General features: G+C 44.6%; 1 protein-coding gene across 1 annotated transcript; it reads left to right on the forward strand.

Moving 5' to 3' along the window:
• Positions 1-1,387: 1,387 nt before the first annotated feature.
• LOC110161003 (uncharacterized) lies at positions 1,388-17,101 on the forward strand. The gene is made up of 33 exons (XM_055150812.1): positions 1,388-1,594; positions 2,528-2,563; positions 2,636-2,864; positions 2,937-3,061; positions 3,158-3,270; positions 3,346-3,452; positions 3,537-3,673; positions 3,754-3,861; positions 4,167-4,274; positions 4,348-4,464; positions 4,700-4,892; positions 4,989-5,257; positions 9,584-9,720; positions 9,804-9,960; positions 10,204-10,337; positions 10,479-10,589; positions 11,079-11,162; positions 12,226-12,293; positions 12,365-12,555; positions 12,826-12,921; positions 13,043-13,262; positions 13,326-13,468; positions 13,575-13,672; positions 13,789-13,898; positions 14,400-14,533; positions 14,848-14,952; positions 15,024-15,134; positions 15,208-15,321; positions 15,400-15,519; positions 15,614-15,797; positions 15,871-16,142; positions 16,217-16,353; positions 16,775-17,101. The coding sequence occupies exons 3-33, from the start codon at positions 2,677-2,679 to the stop codon at positions 16,940-16,942; spliced, it is 4,359 nt and encodes a 1,452-aa protein (XP_055006787.1). The 5' UTR covers positions 1,388-1,594; positions 2,528-2,563; positions 2,636-2,676; the 3' UTR covers positions 16,943-17,101.
• The last annotated feature ends 52 nt before the right edge of the window (positions 17,102-17,153 follow it).

The following is a 17,153-nucleotide window of genomic DNA, read 5'->3' on the forward strand; positions in this document are numbered from 1 at the left end:
GGAGCATATTTCGCTGGCATGTTTCGCGTTGCCAACGTGGAGTTCATCCCAGAGTACCGACAGGTCGAGTCCCATGAGTTTGCATCCATGGCGAATAAAATACAACATGTGGTACGCACTGTGTGTATATTCATTTTATGGCTGTTGCTGCTTGTCCGACATGGTTAATTGTTGGTATGTTGTAGGTGAGTTATGTGTACAAGCAGTCCTCCGTGTCCAGACTCTACAAGCAGGCTGTAATTTCAGACCTCAGGTACAGCAGATGGTAATTTTGAGTTGTCATCTTATGGATCCACCTCCCTAAATGTTGTTTGTCTCATCTGTGTAGTAACAACAACAAGGGTGGTGTCCTGGTGCATTTCTGGATGGTGTTTGTTGTTCCTCGTTTGAAGACGCCAGCCGTGTGTGAAGAGTGTGTTGGGGCCATTTTCAGGGACTCGGTCTACACCAGCCTGCAGAACCGCTCCTCTGTGGGCTATCTGCTTGGCCTACCAGTGGATCTGGACTCCATCCTCATCAACGGTACCTATTCTGCCAAATGTACTCTTACATTAAACAGTACAATGGTAGATATGAATGACAGTAGTTATTATTAGTGCTGTCATGCGATTAAAAAAATTGAGAGATTAATTAATTATGATCTGTAATTAATTAATCTAATTAATCTAATTTTAATCTCACCTAAAAATTGCTGAGAAAAGCCTTCAATTTGAGGTATTTTCATTTAAATTCATTATTACATTATTGTGGCAGATCAAAAGACTGATATAGAACAAAAAAAAAAGTGACTTTATAAAGTCATTTATTGTTTAACAAATCTCTCCAAATTGTCTGTTGAGCCAAAGTCTCCATGAATAAGAAACTGTTTGCTGTAAAGTAGCAAAGACTAGAAAATCTGAACATAATACCTTTTGTCTACTTAAAGACAATAAAAAGTCCAGTCTTTCCTTAACCATATTAAAAATATTATTGATAGAGAAATGTTTTATATATGAGATCACTGGTTTTAGTCCTTGTTTTAGTCCTGGTTTAGACCTACTTCAGTCCTAGTTTAGTCCTGGAATGGATTAATCCTGTTTTAGTCCTGGTGTTAGTTCTGGTTTAGTCCTGGTTTAGACCTGGTTTTAGTTCTGGTTTTAGTTCTGGTTTTAGTTCTGGTTTAGTCCTGGTTTATTCCTGGTTTAGACCTGGTTTAGACCTGGTTTTAGTTCTGGTTTTAGTTCTGGTTTAGTCCTGATTTAGTCCTGGTTTAGTCCTGGTTTAGACCTGGTTTTAGTTCTCGTTTTAGTTCTGGTTTAGTCCTGGTTTAGTCCTGGACTGGTTTAGTCCTGGTTTAGTCCTGGACTGGATTAGTCCTGGTTTAGACCTGGTTTTAGTTCTGGTTTAGTCCTGGTTTAGTCCTGGACTGAATTAGTCCTGGTTTTAGTCTTGGTGTTAGTTCTGGTTTAGAGGCGCACAGGAGGAAGCGCGGTTTACGCCGCGTACGCGAGAAAACACGATCCACACGCGGCTCACGGGAGCACGTCGGTGTCCACGCAGTAACTACGGAAGGAAACGTGGTCCGCGCGTTCTCAGGTTAATGACGATGATGAAGGTGTGTGTTGTGTGTGTGTGTGTGTGTGTGTGTGTGTGTGTTTGTGTGCGTGTCCCCTCATGTGGCAGGTCACTATAGGACAGTAGTGCAGACATCATGAGCCTATGCAGGTTGTTTTCACCAGTGACATTTAAGTTGTAGGCGATTTTATATTTGTTATTTTCTTTTATATTTCACGTCGAGAGAATAATTTCCAAGACACGAATGTGTTTTACCTGTGCACTGCTGACTCTTCGACTTCGTCCATTGTGCGACTGACGCCGCCAACGTTAACATAATGTTTACATCGCTCTTACTGCCGCGTTTTGTGTGGGTTTCCGGCAATGAGTGGAATTACCGAAATAAAAAAAATTATAAATGTGTTTTTTTGTGTGTGTGTGTGTGTTGTTGTCCCAACAACACATAAAAACAGGTTTTATAATAAAGCAACTCGCATACAGAAACAGTAAAGTTAGAGATTAAAAATGAGATTAACGCGATTAAAAAACATAAATATGACTGTAATTAATTAATCGCAATTAACGCGATAATTTGACACCTCTAGTTATTATATTTATTTTAGCGGTTCTATGAGCGCTACTTCACAGTAAATCATGTTTTGAATAGGGATGGGACAAGATCTCATGCCATATGATCTTGCAAAATAAAATTGACAGAAGATTGCGCACACATCTGGAAAATGATCTTGTGATATTTTTTCCCCATGTTTCATTTGCTTGAACAAAAAGTGTACACTTTGCTGAGTTACACCTCTTTAGAAGCTGTAATACCAAACCTCAGTGATACAATGACAGCAAAAATATTAATATAAATAGATTTTACAAATGTGAAGTCAAAATTGTGAATTGTCTTGTCTCATCTCATGAAAATGATGCATCACTTTGAATATATAGAAAATACTTTTATATACATTATTATTATTTATCTTTGCAGCTGTCCAACGCTCTGATTATACATCCATTGCAGCAGGTAGATTAAAAAACATTGGAATAACAAACTGAATCTTGTTTTGTGTTACCAAGTTCTTCTCCGCATTCCTAGGTTCACAGTGCGTTGAGAAACTATATGCCAACCTTCCCGGAATGAGGATTCCTCTAAATGTGTTCTCGTCATGGGGTGGTGTCAGTTGCCATGTAAAGCTGACTGCTGCTCCTGGGTTTCTGATTCGACTGACGGTCAGCTCTTTCCTCATTGAGCCAACAGACTGTGTGGACGATGGGCTACTGGTGTACGACGCCCTGCTGCCCATGAGGGGGCGCATTTTACTACGGTCAGGGGCTTATCACATCACATGATTATTTCAGCGTCAGTTTTTATTGTTGGTTGTATGTATGTGCTTCAGGTTGTGTGAGCCAGTGACCAAGGCTTTCTCCCTGGTATCTACCTCCAATGTGATGTTGTTGTCATTCTCTATGACAAGTGGGAACAAGAACTTCAGGGGGGACTTTGAGGCCATCAGTGAGGAATGTATGATGCAACAATCCCTTTGCACTACTGCTCAACTCCTTGTTGAAATGCATGTGGGTGTGTAGATGTGATCTTCTGTTTTTCTTTTATTTATAGTATGTTTGTCTCATATTGAGGTCAAGTCACATCCTGACTTCACTGGTGAACTCTACAGCCCATTCTACCCCAGTCTACTGCCCCCACAATGCTCCTGCACCTGGACATTTCAGGTACTAGAGCGCTGCAACAATACAGTCCAAACTGTTAACTGCTTTTAATGTTGGTTTATTTTCTTTGTATTGTAGACCGCTAGTTCAGCTTTGGGAGTGGCTCTTCATTTCAAAAACTATGTATTAAAAATGAAAGACATGAAGGCTTGTGACCAAGGCTGGTGGAAAGTCAATGAAATAATGTGAGCATCCTAACACATATACTATAAAATATCTACATACGCAATATGTAACCAATAGATTAATGCTCATGTTTCTCTCTATAGTTACTGTGGGACCTATGTAGACCACAGCACAGTGTTTCGGATCAGTAACCCCAGTCCAGAGGTGGAGTTTCGCTGTAGCTCTCGTACTTCAGTTCAGCCTTTTGAGGCATCTTACACCAGTTATAACATTAGCCAGCGTAAGTGTCACAAGAATGATTATGTACAATATTGGTGGGTCTAAATATAGCAGTGGAATGATTGCTGTTGTGTCCGTTAGCCTGTCCAGAGAGCCACTTCCTGTGCTCCACTGGCCTGTGTGTGGACAAAGTGAGACGATGTGATGGCCTGGATGACTGCCAAGACGAGAGCGATGAAATCTTCTGTTGTGAGTTTTAATAATCTAAAATAAATATAATAATAAATATTATTATATAATAACTTTACACAAAATTGACTTTTATGGGCCTTATCATGAGTAGCCTTCTCATTATTACGTTACTCAAAGTTATAGTCATATACATACATTTGAGTCAACTGGTATTTTCCTATATTTGAGGCTTCACCCACCTCTGTACTTACTTGTGATTATATTATGTCTTCGTCAAGTGCCATAAAAAGCATGTGTCTTCTTTCTTAAAATGTTTTGTTTAGACTTGATAGTATGTGTTTTAATTGCTTATGTCTTCATAGCAAGACCATCACCTAACTGTGCAGGCAGTGGTTTTCTTCACCCTTTGTTTGTGTGTAATGGAAAGAGAGACTGTTCTAATGGAATAGATGAGATCAACTGCACTCAAGGTACAAACCTAACCTGTTTAGTGCAGTGAAAACTTGCATATGTGTCTCTTAATACTGTTCTACATTCGTCTAGAAACCACCTGCTCGGCCATAAGCTTCCATTGCAGCAGTGGGCCCTGTATCCTGAAAAAAAATGCAAAATGTGACGGTGTTTTGGACTGTAGAGACCAAAGCGATGAGAGAGACTGTGGTGAGACCTCTCTTTCATTAAGTGTGATGATGTGATGGAGCTATGCTGTTTATGTTCAGTCTGATTTAAGCAACAATGTTACTGGTCCTGGGGACAGACTGACTTTGATGACTTTTGTTGAAGGCACAAATGGTCTTAAAAAAATTCCATATAAACTTCTACATATGTGATTGAGTACTTGTGCAGACAAAACTTAGTAGTTTGAACTGATGAGTATCTCTGTTGATTGCTCAAGATTGTGGCAACCCCTCTCCGGTAAAGAAAGAAACGTCATCTTCATCTGAGCGCATTGTTGGCGGGGTCAACTCTGTGGAGGGGGAGTGGCCGTGGCAAGTCAGCCTGCTCTTCTCTGGGAGCATGTACTGTGGGGCCTCAGTGCTCTCCTCTGATTGGCTCCTGTCAGCTGCCCACTGCTTCAGCAAAGACAGGTCAGTCAGTGCTGCTTACACACACACATCCTTTCACTTAACAATATATTTAAATAACACACTTATAAATAAGTCCTTTTTATTAATTGCTCACAGGTTGTCAGACCCACGCCTCTGGAGGGCTCACCTGGGCATGCTGAGCCAAGGCAGTGCCAAGCATGAGGCGGAGATCCAGAGAATTATAGTTCATGAATATTACAATGCATTTACCTTTGATTATGACATCGCACTGCTGCAGCTAAAGAAGCCCTGGCCACCCAGCCTCAGTGCCCTGATCAAGCCTGTGTGCTTGCCCCCTCCATCACACATGGTTACAGACAGCCACCCCTGCTGGGTCACTGGGTGGGGCTACCGCTCAGAAGGGGGTGAGTCAGCTGTATGCTGTCAATATAAACAGTACATACAGTGTATAGACATACATTTGGTGCACTAAATAAACTACAAATGTTGACGGTCACAATCATGCATAGTGTGGAGCATATATGGTTATACTACCAGTGATGCAATGATTCAGACATAATCAGGTGTGACGTAAAGATTTACTAATCATATGTGAAGTATGTGTCATATTATTCATTCACTAGCTAGGACCACGCCACCAACGACATAGTGCGAAGAAATGTATTGATAATGTACGAAGCAGGGCAGAGATGGCTGGGTTGAGACTATGGGTGGGGGCTCCGTCTCAGTCTGCAATTGGCCCAGCCGGAACGGGACCCCCAAAAGGTTAAAAGAATGCAAGATAGGATGGGCTGGACAGAGATCGTTGAGGTCATAACGAACGTAGATGAGATAGGCTCTGGAGGCCCGGTGACCGAGGATCTGAGTTTTCGGTCAAATGTGCCCGCGCCGATGCGGAAAGAGTGGATGGAAAACGAATGGGAAGATGTGCCGGAGAGCATAGAACTTATCGGAAATATTACTGAACCAGAACCTGGTACCCGGATGGACAAACGGGTCAAAAACGATTGACGATAAGAGTGAATTCGGAACAAGAATTGGAAGGCCGAAGAAGGCTGTGAGGAACATGCTTTCAAGGGTCATGTCCTCGGACGGCGAATAGTATTTGGAACGAAGTGTGAGGATACGAGGTGGAGGATATCTGAAGTAAGTGGTAAGAGTTTAGGAGGGAGACAAGGTTTGGACTCAAGTAGCCTTTAATCAATGTGGAAACGTGGCAGTGAGACAGCGAGAGAGATGGGCGGTCCTTGAGAGATCTTGTAATGATGTTAACTCCTGAGAGATGCGCCTGGATGGTGGAGACGCAGATGTTCCTGGAGTGATGTGAGAAGGCGACAAAACTGCAGATGGCGCTAACGTTGAAGAACTGAGGAGAAGCTGATGGAGACTGAAAAGAGCTTGAAGCTATTCCACCCGGTCAGGTAGGTAGAAAGGGAGCTCAGGGCAAGGTTGTCGAGGATAGCAAGTTGCAAGATTGAGACGAGAGGGGCGAGAGCGGGGTAGCTTAATTGACCATCGTGGCCGAAAATGGGGAACTGGAATAAGCTGGACGTCCGAGTACGGAGCCAAGCTTCTGTAAAGTCACAGAGAGAAAATCCGCAATGGAGTTTAAGTAACATGGAATATGAGTGGCACGAATGACAAACTGATTGTAAGCGGATACTAGGTGAGCTTTGAAGGAACTGAGATGTGAAGGAGCGAGACCTTCCCCTGTTGATGATGTGGACTGCAGTGTCGCTGTCGGAATGGATAAGAATGCACCTACTAGACCACTCTTGCCCCCCAGAAGAATGGCTGCGATAACAATGGAGTATAGTTCGAACAAGGCGGAAGAACTGTCGGCTGGTCTGAGAGAGGGGAGCTTGGAGGGCACGTGGAAGCGAACCGCTTTGCTTATAAAACCCTCAGAAACCAACTGAAGGACCTGCGATGGTGAAAAGCTGGATATCTTCGGGAAAGACGCGAAGTCGAGATTCCATTCCAGGAGCCTAGGCAATGCTTCCATAACGCATGGCGGATGTACACGCGTAGATCGGTGGTATAATACTCTGAAGGGATTCGACTGATGCGGCTTGCGTGAGGACGGAGATGTGAAAGAAGGGCTTGCCCAGAGGGATGGTGCGGATAGCATAGTTAAGGTGACAGAGAAACGCAACAACGAGCTGTCTCTTGTTGCATGAGGTTGCGAGAATGAGTTGGAGAGGAGCGGGGAGATTCGCTGGACCTTTTGGGAGAGACACTTGAAATGAGATCTAAGTGTAATGCCAAGAAACTCGATGTAGTGCAAGGGCTGAGGGTCTTTAGGCTTTGATGAGTGACAATAGGCTGGAACGAGGGGAGAAAGACGCAGGAGTCGTGACCAGGATGTCATCTAGGAGGTTAGGGCGTACGGGAGTTTAAAGTTGTTGATGAGAGTCTGACAGAAGATTTCGTACAAGGAGTCAAAATTCTAGGGCTGCTGCGGCAGCCAACGTCGGGTGTACAGCGACGTATTAAAACCCTACCCAGAAGACTCCGAAGTAACACCAGGAATCTGGGTGGATGGGCAGGACCTTGAAGGCACTGGTGATGTCCACTTCAGAGGGCCACGCTCGACGGCCTGCAAAATGAGTGAGAGATGACGTGATTGCTGGTGGCATACTGCACGGAAAAAACTGAGGCGGGAATGAGACTGCTGATGCTGGGAATGTGAGGGGGAGGATAGGTCGATGGGTGAGACATTTCTTCCCGGTGTACTTGCGTGTGGCGATGCCGATGGGGTTGATGTGGAAGTCTCGAGAGGAGGACGTTTGAATTGGCCAATCATGAACCCTTCGGCAACATCCTTCGCCGGAAGGTTGTCCACAGCGGTGGGATCTGCGAGTGAGGACTGAGGGTTTCTACATGATTGTGAAGTGACTGGCAGAACTTCGATGCCAGGGTGAAACTGTCGCTGAAACCACTGAACAGAAATTAATGAACTGATCGTTAAAATAATTGCAGATCATCCTTCCTCCCCGATAGAGGATGAAGCATTGTGGGATCACTGCCTCTACTGATGGGTATGATGTGGTGGGGCGGGCTGAGGAAGCGAGGAATCACAGGCAGAGAGGAAGCGGTGGAAGACAGGCAATAAACCACTGGGTTCTTCGAGGCTGAGGTACAATTACGGGAGGGCGTGACCGCTGAGCAAGGAAGCAGGATGGAAGGGAGCTCCGTGGAGGTCACACTAGAGAGAGGCATGCGCTTTGAAGACCCTGCAGTAGAGCTCGAAATCCAGGACCCCCCAGTAAGTACCATGGTTGATTTGCTGGAGCCTGCCTGCTGCTTGGGTAGTAAATAGAACGTCATATGTGTGGCACCCGGTCTTGCCGAAGTGCAGCGCAAGATCAAGGACCAATGCCAGGTAGGCATCCAACTCCATTCTCTGGTTGTCAAAAGCGGAGCGGATGGCGTTGCAATATAAGGAGAACACGAAAGCCAATTTGGTGGGGGTGAGATTATTGGATTGCAAAGGAGTGGTGTGTAGTATTAGCAGGGTGAGGCCCTGGCTGGTTGGTATATCCCGTAGCTGGCTTGCGATGGAAGGAGGGCTGGATCGAATGAGCGAGATTGTTGTAATAACCGGTAATAATCGGCTACCGGAGAGATGATTGAACGAAAATCGAGGGAATGAATATCGAGGGAACGAGCGATGAACAATTGATGGAGGCGACGTAGAAGACACGGTAGAAAAAAAACATTTGAGTGTTGGGGAGGGGGAGGGAGGGGAAGGGATAGAGCAGAAGAAGGAAACGGATAAGAGTGCTCTGCAGCTTGTAGGGCTTGCAGGGCCATGGGTGCTGCCGAGGAGATTGTTGAAGCTGCTGTGGTGACGACGGGTGGCGCGCAAGAAGCAATCTGACTGGTAATGGCTGGAATAAGAGAAAATAAAGGAGAGATGGGGGAATTAGATGTGTGTGCATGGGGATTTAGTGCAGCCTGCGCAGACAGGGATGAGAGAGAGACCCGTCGGTCCAACACAGAGGAAGCAGGCACAGCGGACGAGACAACATGCTCCCCGTGAGGGGGAGCTGTGGAGGCAGACTGAGAGGCTGGGGGCGCGCCGATGAAGTCGGCGGCTGGAGCTGCGCGCGCCGGTTGAGAACCAGGAGGACTGGGAGCCCGGGGAACGGGGCTCGGACCCGATCTACATAGTGACGGAACAGCTTGGATTTGTTATCCTGGCGGCTGGAAACGATGCCTTTCTTCTTCATTTCCTGATGGAGACCGGCCACGGTCCGGCTTCTAATGTCCAACCTGTTGGGAGAAGCCCGCGGGGAAGCGTGCGCGGGCGCAGAGTCGAGCTCCGGGAACCATCTTCGTAGAACTGCTGCGAGTGTGAGGAGACGGCGGACTGCGACGCGCCGAACAGGTCAGAATCCGAATCGGACGGGTTAATGATCGGCTGTAAAACGTGTCTCGTGCTCTGTCGAGTCAGCCGAGACAAACTGGGATGATGGGAAAGGCTTCTGGGAAATTAGAGGCGTGGTCGAGGTGAGTTGTGGTTCGCTGGTGAGAGGAGAGGGCGGCTGAGGCGTGGTCCTGCTCCTGAAGCTCAGCTAATCATATTAACTACATTAAGTGTGTGTACACTACCTAGAAAGTCACCACCATGATTTAACTTAATTGTATGAACGTATTTTATAATAAAAAAAATAATTTAAACGTATTTCTCTTGTGTATGTAATTAAGTTGCAATGTTCTTTCAGACAAAATGCTGCCCACAGTGCTCTTGAAAGCACAGGTGTTTATCCAGAGCCAGACAGACTGTAAGAAAAGCTACAGTCTGGCCTCTCCTCGGATGCTGTGTGCAGGAGTGCCCTCTGGAGAGCAGGACGCCTGCCGGGTCAGTCCAGTTTCACAATGTGATTATGTGTCAGTGTTAGTCTGTGTTTAGGTTGTGATTTGATATTTTGATGTGTGTTTCAGGGTGACTCCGGGGGTCCTCTCTCGTGTCAGGAACCTGGTGGTGGCCGATGGTTTCTCATTGGCATTGTGAGCTGGGGGCTGGGCTGTGGTCGACCCAACCTGCCTGGAGTCTACACCCGGGTCAGCAAGTTCACCTCTTGGATCTACAGCCATATCAGCTGACACTTCTAGACCATGCATTTCCACTATAAGATCTGGTTTTGTCATATTTTTAAGAAAATGACCAAATAAAGAAACATTATATTTGACTAGTTTTATATACCAATATAAATATGTGCATTGCTGTTACAGTGGTGGATTTAATCTGGGTTGTTTTGCTTTGATCCAAGGGCACAGTAGCAGAGTTCCAATTGTAATACCTTGCACACGTTTCACTCAAGCACTGTTTTGTTCCCTGTAGCCATAGCCCTATACACAAGGAGTAAGTTTGCCCACAATATCTGTCGCACGGATGGTTGTCCGGATTGTACCCTTCATAGTGCTCTCATTGTGCCGCGCTGCATTCTGGGGCTCCGTGTGACACCTGCCGCCCAGGTGAACGGGAGGCGGTGAATGCCCACCGCATCCGAGACGCTCAGGTCGGGTTTCTGCGCTTTTTTCTGAAAGGAAGCGGCACCGGGGGTTTCCTCTCTCCCTCTGTCTCCATCATTTCTATGCCCAGGCTTTGTTGCCTAGTGCCTCTGTGGAGCTTCACTGGACAGTGCTATGAGGACTCTCCCTAAAAGTAAAACTTGTAAAGTCTACTGCGTCTCTGAAGATGGACTCTCAAGCCACACCACTGCTCAGGTAAACTGCAAAATTTCTCTTGATGCTCATTATGATGCCTGCCCATTGGCCTCTCACCTGGAAGTGACTATATTGTTAAATTACAGGTGGGCTAAACTCACCAATGATGCCGCGTACAGAAAGTGTAGTTTTTAATTGTAAACCAGTCTCTAAGGGATATGTGCACTCACTTCTTGTGAATGCATCAGACTGAGCCAGTTGATTGAGTGCTGACATGGCAGAGCCCGGCCGTGGGAAAGCAGACCCCGTCAGCCACGCTTTGTCCTTTGCTCCAGGGAGCCCTGCCAGCCCTTTTAATGTTGCAGAGACCTTTTCAGCTCCAGCGTGCTCACCCTGCACTCTGTAAATCACTATGCAGCCGTAAACTTCATTGACTTTATCATATAGGCAGCATTTTCTTTACTGCCCTCCAGAGACATCAACAATTAGGGGGAACCTAAGCCCAGACATAGAAGTATGATACTTGAGTCTTGTTCTCTTTTAATTTAGGGAGAGGGGAAGTTGAAGGAGCCCACCCAGACACCAAGCCCCCCCACGAAGCTGGAGCAGCAGAGAGCGGATGGGGGGGCTCCAGTGTGTGCATATTGGAGGAGATGGCTGTTAGGTCTTTCGCTTCTTATTCATTCAAGTGTAGCCATTGCACTGACACTCCACTTTTCCAGATGTAAGTACTTATTCATGGGCATCAGCTGTTTTCTAATGTGCTTATTTTGACTGTCTCGTCACTGGCCCTCCAGCTCCTCCCTCCTCAGTGTTCTTTCTCGGCGGTTGTGTGGAATTCACAAACTTGAGTTTTTCCTCAGAGCTCGTAGACTCCACATCTGCTCGTTTTCGCCTGCAGGCTCAGGCTTTAAGCCATTTTGTAAGTGTCACACTTTATCTATTACATATGTTTGATATGAGGAGGGTGTACTGTATTTTGCATATTGGGGACAACTTGGATGTCTTTGCTTTTTAAAGTCCACTCTGTCCATTCTGTTGTTTGCCTTTGCATCATGATGTCTTTTATTCTGTGTTTTTTACTGTTTCCTCACTGTCTCTCTGTCTCAATGATGGTGTTAAATGCAAAGCTGAAACAAGAGATGGGCCCAGTGTGTGTGTGAGTCCCAGGACTCCAGGGAGAAGGGCTTTTCAGACCTGAGGACAAGCCGGCTGTTTGTGAGCTCCGACTGGACCCAGGCTGCCACAGTGAGAGGAAGAGCAGCTTCAATAAAAACATTGTCTGTGGCTTTCACACAGTTGGCTGCTCTGTACTTCAGCATGGATCAGGGTTTAGACAGAGATTGAGGAGGTGGGACAGTGAGCAGCAAGGGGCATACTAGGCCCACTGTAAGATTATGAGGAAATTCAAAAAGTGTTACTAAGAAATCACTACTGATATTGTCCCCATAATTTGTGTGTTAGTTAACTGGTCATAGTATCAGGTCATTAACAGAAAAAGGCCAGCAGTCCATCTCTACACACAATAGTGGTGCTGTGCTGTCCCTAGTCAACTCAGTTAGACACAGAGCGTTTGTTTAGCCCTGAGTCCAGAGGCCGATTGCCTCATGTGCCCACAGAACCAGAGACCTGACCTGACCTGTACCTCAGCCCTGCCCCACACAGCACCTGTGCTCTGACCTTTCCTCTGTTTTAGTTTTCTGAACTCTATGAATCCACACCATGGAGCACTTACTATCTGGGCTCAGGAATCACTGCCTTCAGGTAGGCTATAGCCTCTTGAAGTTTTACATTTACATTTCAATATAATCATTAACACTGACTTTTTGTGACAGCGAAGGAGCAGCAGGACTTAATGTTTTCTATTGGAGTAAATTTTCTGCCCCGGAGGATGTTGCTATGGCAATTCGTAAATCCAATGCAGGGAGATTACAGCGTCGACTTCCAGGCATCAATAAAGTGCAGGACAGTCGCCATGAACAGCGCTACTTTATGGAGCAAGACCCAGACATTCTTCACCTGCTTGGTATACACTCACACTGTGTCTCACACACACAAACACACACACACCTTCTCTTTCTCTTACACATACATGTTCACACACTGCCTCACACACACTGTCTCCCTCTCTCATGCACACACACACGTGCATTTCGCATGATGTGTCTGTAATGCAAAGTCATCACTGTGAATTTAGAATTACAATGAACTTATACAGAACTACTCATTTGTAATTCATTGTTACAGTACCAAATTTGCTCTTTTCCTGTTTGTTTGACAAAATGATGGCTTTCAGGTCTGGATCCTGATGACTTTGAATCTGAAGAGAAATCAGACAAATTCAAGAATCCAAACAGCATCCAGGGTGGAAAGTGGCAGCTTGGTTTCCAAGGTGAGACTACACTAGCTGAAGTGTGCGATGCTCCAGGGCTCAGTTTAGTGCTCCTCATCTATTACCTTATAAAGTATCAAATGAACAATAGCCTGATTTATTAATTACTGTGTGATTTTAGCTATGTCTTTCGACTTATATGCCAAATATGGGAACAACCGGACCCTCAGCCTTGTGAACCCTAAGAAGCCTTACTATCAGTGGCGTCTGCGTGTGCCATCAGGGCATGTGGTCCGGCTGGTGGTTCTCACCCTTCAAGGAGCCACTCCAGGCAGCTGCATTGCACACAAGCTATCTGCCTATGACTTTTTACTCCCTTTACAAAACAAGATCATTGCAAGGTACATATATTGAACATATATGGGAAAATATTTATAGCTCTCTGACCCTTGTTCTGTCTGTAGATGGTGTGGACTACCTGTTTCTGGTTCATCTCCGGTCATGAAGCTCATGTCGTCTGGAAATGTAATGTTGGTCACCTTTTCCTTTAGTAGACAAAGAGAAGGAGCAGTCTTTAAAGCTTATTTCCAGGCCATTCCCAAAGCAGGTTTGACAACTCTTTAACACCCAAAACAAATACTCCTCTCACAATGCATATTTGCTTAATGTTTATTTTTAGGACTTGTTGTGTAACTTTTGACCATTTGTTTTAGGTTGTGGGGGGTCAATATCATCCTGGAACGGTTCAGTCTCTTCTCCTTATTACCCATCCTTCTATCCTCCAAATATAGAATGTACTTGGACAGTACGGGTGAGCCTTCTTTGTGTTTTATCATGACAAAAATGAAACTCAGTCATCCCTGTGTAATCTTGTCTGTGCGCATTCCAAGCATGAGTTGCTATACTTTACTTGACTTTGTTTTTTAGACCCCCATGCCTGGATATCTTATCTCCATGACAATTGTGAAGTTTGACATTCAGGATTCTTCCTCATCTGACGGCTGTGAGAATGACTGGCTGGACATTGGAGGGATCAAGTGAGTGTAACAGTTTTGGAGCAACTATAAGTACTTAATTGGATTTACATACTGCATATATTTTGCTACTTGAGGCCAAAAGTAGTTGACTCTCATTACCCATGTCTACTAAATTAATTACTAAAGATTAATTATTTGCACATTCATTCTCTTGAGTCCAGAGAAAACGTCCTGTAGTCACCCACAATCCAATAGCCTACTCTATTGTAATGTAAATGTAGCACTTATTTTAGGCGCTTCAACGCTCTACTCTGGTTAAATTATAGACACATTACACAACTGTGTAGAGCCCTCTGCTGTCTATTTTATGTTATTGCAACTGTTTAATTAAAAAATAATTGACATTTACTTGACATTTTGAAGGCAAATCGAGAGTAGGGTAGTAACCTCATTAATAAATAAAACAACAGAACATTAGCCATAAATTGTCACTCAGGTGTTAACATGTAAATTTCCCTTTGGTGTTTTTTTTTTAACTATGTTTTTCTATGTGTTTTGTAGACTGTGTAATCCTATTCTGGAGAGCAGCAAGAAGCGTGTGTTCTCGTCTCCACTGTCCATCCAGTTTCACTCAGATGAATCCATCACTCACCCGGGCTTCTATCTGATCTACAGAGCCTTTTCCCCAGAGGGCAGTGAGTAGAGATTAGTGTGTGGACAATATGTAGGTGTACTGAATTAAAATATAGTTTAGAATATAGTTAAATTAAAAGAATTTGCAACTATTGGCTAAATGTGCTGCAAATTAGAGCTTAAATGTTTTTGATACTAAAATGAATTTTTTTTAATATTACCAATACCATGTGGTCTGACTATTCTAAACCTATTCTCTATAATTTTTTTCCATACTAGTTTTAGTATTGATAATTAACTATCTACATACAAAAAAAATAGCAGAGAATGAAATTTCTTTTTGTTTTCCAGTGAATATTTTTGTTTTTGTGTGCAGCGTGTCCACGGCAATTTCGCTGTGGAGATGGGCGCTGCATTCCTCTGAGAAAAGTTTGTGATGGAGTACGGGACTGCTCAGATGGACGGGATGAAGCTAAATGCAGTACGCCTCCTGGTTAAATCAATGAGTAAATTATTTTGATTGAAGCTATGTATTTATTTTTGTATTGATAGATTCTTGCAGGCCCGGGGAGGTGCAGTGTGCCAATGGACAGTGCAAGTCTCATAGCAGTCAGTGTATGACTCAGAGCACCTGTTCAGACAGCAGTGAGGAGGGCACATGTGGTGAGCTGACACAATAGTGCAATTCATGTTTGACCCAAGATTGATCAATGTTTTAGATAATCTCCATTAACAGGCAGCAAGTGCTACCATGTGTGCCCAAATAAGCAGTGTTTACCAAAGTCTTCATTGTGTGATGGTGTTGTTGACTGCAAAGACCGAAGTGATGAACTCAACTGCACTAGAGCATGTAAACTGCTATTTAATCATTTTTATAGTGTCTAGTATGCTGCCTGTCGTGCCCTTTTTAAGTATCTGCTCTTTATAGATGTGAAAGGCTGCTCTTCGAACTCTTACAAATGTGCCAATGGAAAATGTGTGAATAAGGTCAATCCTGAGTGTGATGGAGTCAAGGACTGCTTTGATGGATCTGATGAACTGCGGTGTGGTAGGTAATATTAATATACAGTATATTGCATAATGTGTATGCAGGTCAAAGAATCTGTAATTTTATTTGCCACTATGCCAACTATTGTTTCCAGCCTGCGGGACCAGGCCTAGAAAGCGCACCAAGATTGTGGGAGGTTCTGACGCGGGCACGGGCTCCTGGCCTTGGCAAGTCAGTCTGCAGATGGAGCGTTACGGCCACGTGTGCGGGGCCACTCTTGTCGGTAGTCGCTGGCTTATTTCAGCTGCCCACTGCTTCCAGGACTCAGATGCAATCAAGTGAGTGACACAGCAGCGCCTCTACATCTATATTATTAATTTGATGTATATACTAATTTACTGCCCTATATAGATATTCAGATTCTCGTGCTTGGCGGGCATTCATGGGAATGCGTGTGATGACATCAGGAATCAGTGGGGCAGCCAACAGACAGATCCGACGAATACTTATTCATCCAAAATACGACCAGTTTACCTCAGACTATGACATTGCCTTATTGGAGCTCAGCATACCCATCTTCTTCAATGACCTAGTGCAGCCAGTGTGTATCCCTGCTCCATCACACTCCTTCGCCACAGGAACCAACTGCTACGTCACTGGCTGGGGTGTTCTCATGGAGGACGGTAACAGTAATACCACCCGATGCTAAAATGTCATTGTTTTTGGTATTAAGCAATCTCAATGTTGAATGTTGTAGGTGAACTGGCTTCTCGGTTACAAGAGGCTTCTGTGAAAATAATAAGCAGAAATACATGCAATAAGCTGTATGATGATGCTGTCACTCCCAGAATGCTTTGTGCCGGAAACTTACAGGGAGGGGTAGATGCCTGTCAGGTGAGTATTAGGATCAATCATACAGTGGTCAGTGAGAATTTATTTGCTAACTGCCATGCATTTTTTTGCTATAACCACACAGATAGTCCGGCAACAGTTAATCACTGTTCTATATCACTATGCTGTGAGCATCACCATAGCAAAGAAGAAACAAATTAACTACTGTTAGGAGGGTCTAGCTTCAACTAAGAAATAACTAATGCTTTGAACATCCACAGACAGCTGAAAGGTTGTCAGATATAAAAGTTAACTATTTTCAGTTGGTGGGACCATTGTATAACCAGTATGTTACGCTGTTTTAATGTGCGCCATGGAGAAACACCGGACTCTGAGTTGTTTAATCCTTACATACAACTCTGTATCACACACATCCCTATCTCAGTGATGAGTGCATCAGTGATGTTGTGTCTTCTCTCCTCAGGGAGACTCGGGGGGGCCTCTGGTGTGCCTGGAGAGGGGCCGACGCTGGTTTCTGGCTGGGATCGTGAGCTGGGGTGAGGGCTGTGCCAGGCAGAACCGACCAGGGGTCTACACACAGGTGGTTAAATTCTCTGACTGGGTCCACCAACAGACCAAAGGTCAAGTTTGATTCAAATGGACACAGGCTCACACTGAAATGGAGCATTCTGGATGAATTATGGACATTCACCACCCAGTGACCTCCAGTCCAACTGAAGCAACTGAAACAGGGCTAATCTCCAAAAAACGTATCACTGAATGACTTATTGACAACTGTGGCCCTGACAGATGAGCTTATATATATATATATATATATATATATATATATATATATATATATA

Source organism: Boleophthalmus pectinirostris, unplaced genomic scaffold, assembly GCF_026225935.1.
Source record: "Boleophthalmus pectinirostris isolate CB_2022bp ecotype Guang Dong unplaced genomic scaffold, ASM2622593v1 HiC_scaffold_15, whole genome shotgun sequence".
Classification (NCBI taxonomy): domain Eukaryota; kingdom Metazoa; phylum Chordata; class Actinopteri; order Gobiiformes; family Gobiidae; genus Boleophthalmus; species Boleophthalmus pectinirostris.

What these genes read in the sequence shown, in the direction of transcription:
- LOC110161003 (XM_055150812.1), top strand. Translation starts at nt 2,677, where the DNA reads ATGAGGATTCCTCTAAATGTGTTCTCGTCATGGGGTGGTGTCAGTTGC. An exon ending in CACTGCTTCAGCAAAGACAG is followed by an intron (nt 4,893 to 4,988) that starts GTCAGTCAGTGC and finishes AATTGCTCACAG; the next exon opens with GTTGTCAGACCCACGCCTCT. An exon ending in AATGTACTTGGACAGTACGG is followed by an intron (nt 13,673 to 13,788) that starts GTGAGCCTTCTT and finishes TTTGTTTTTTAG; the next exon opens with ACCCCCATGCCTGGATATCT.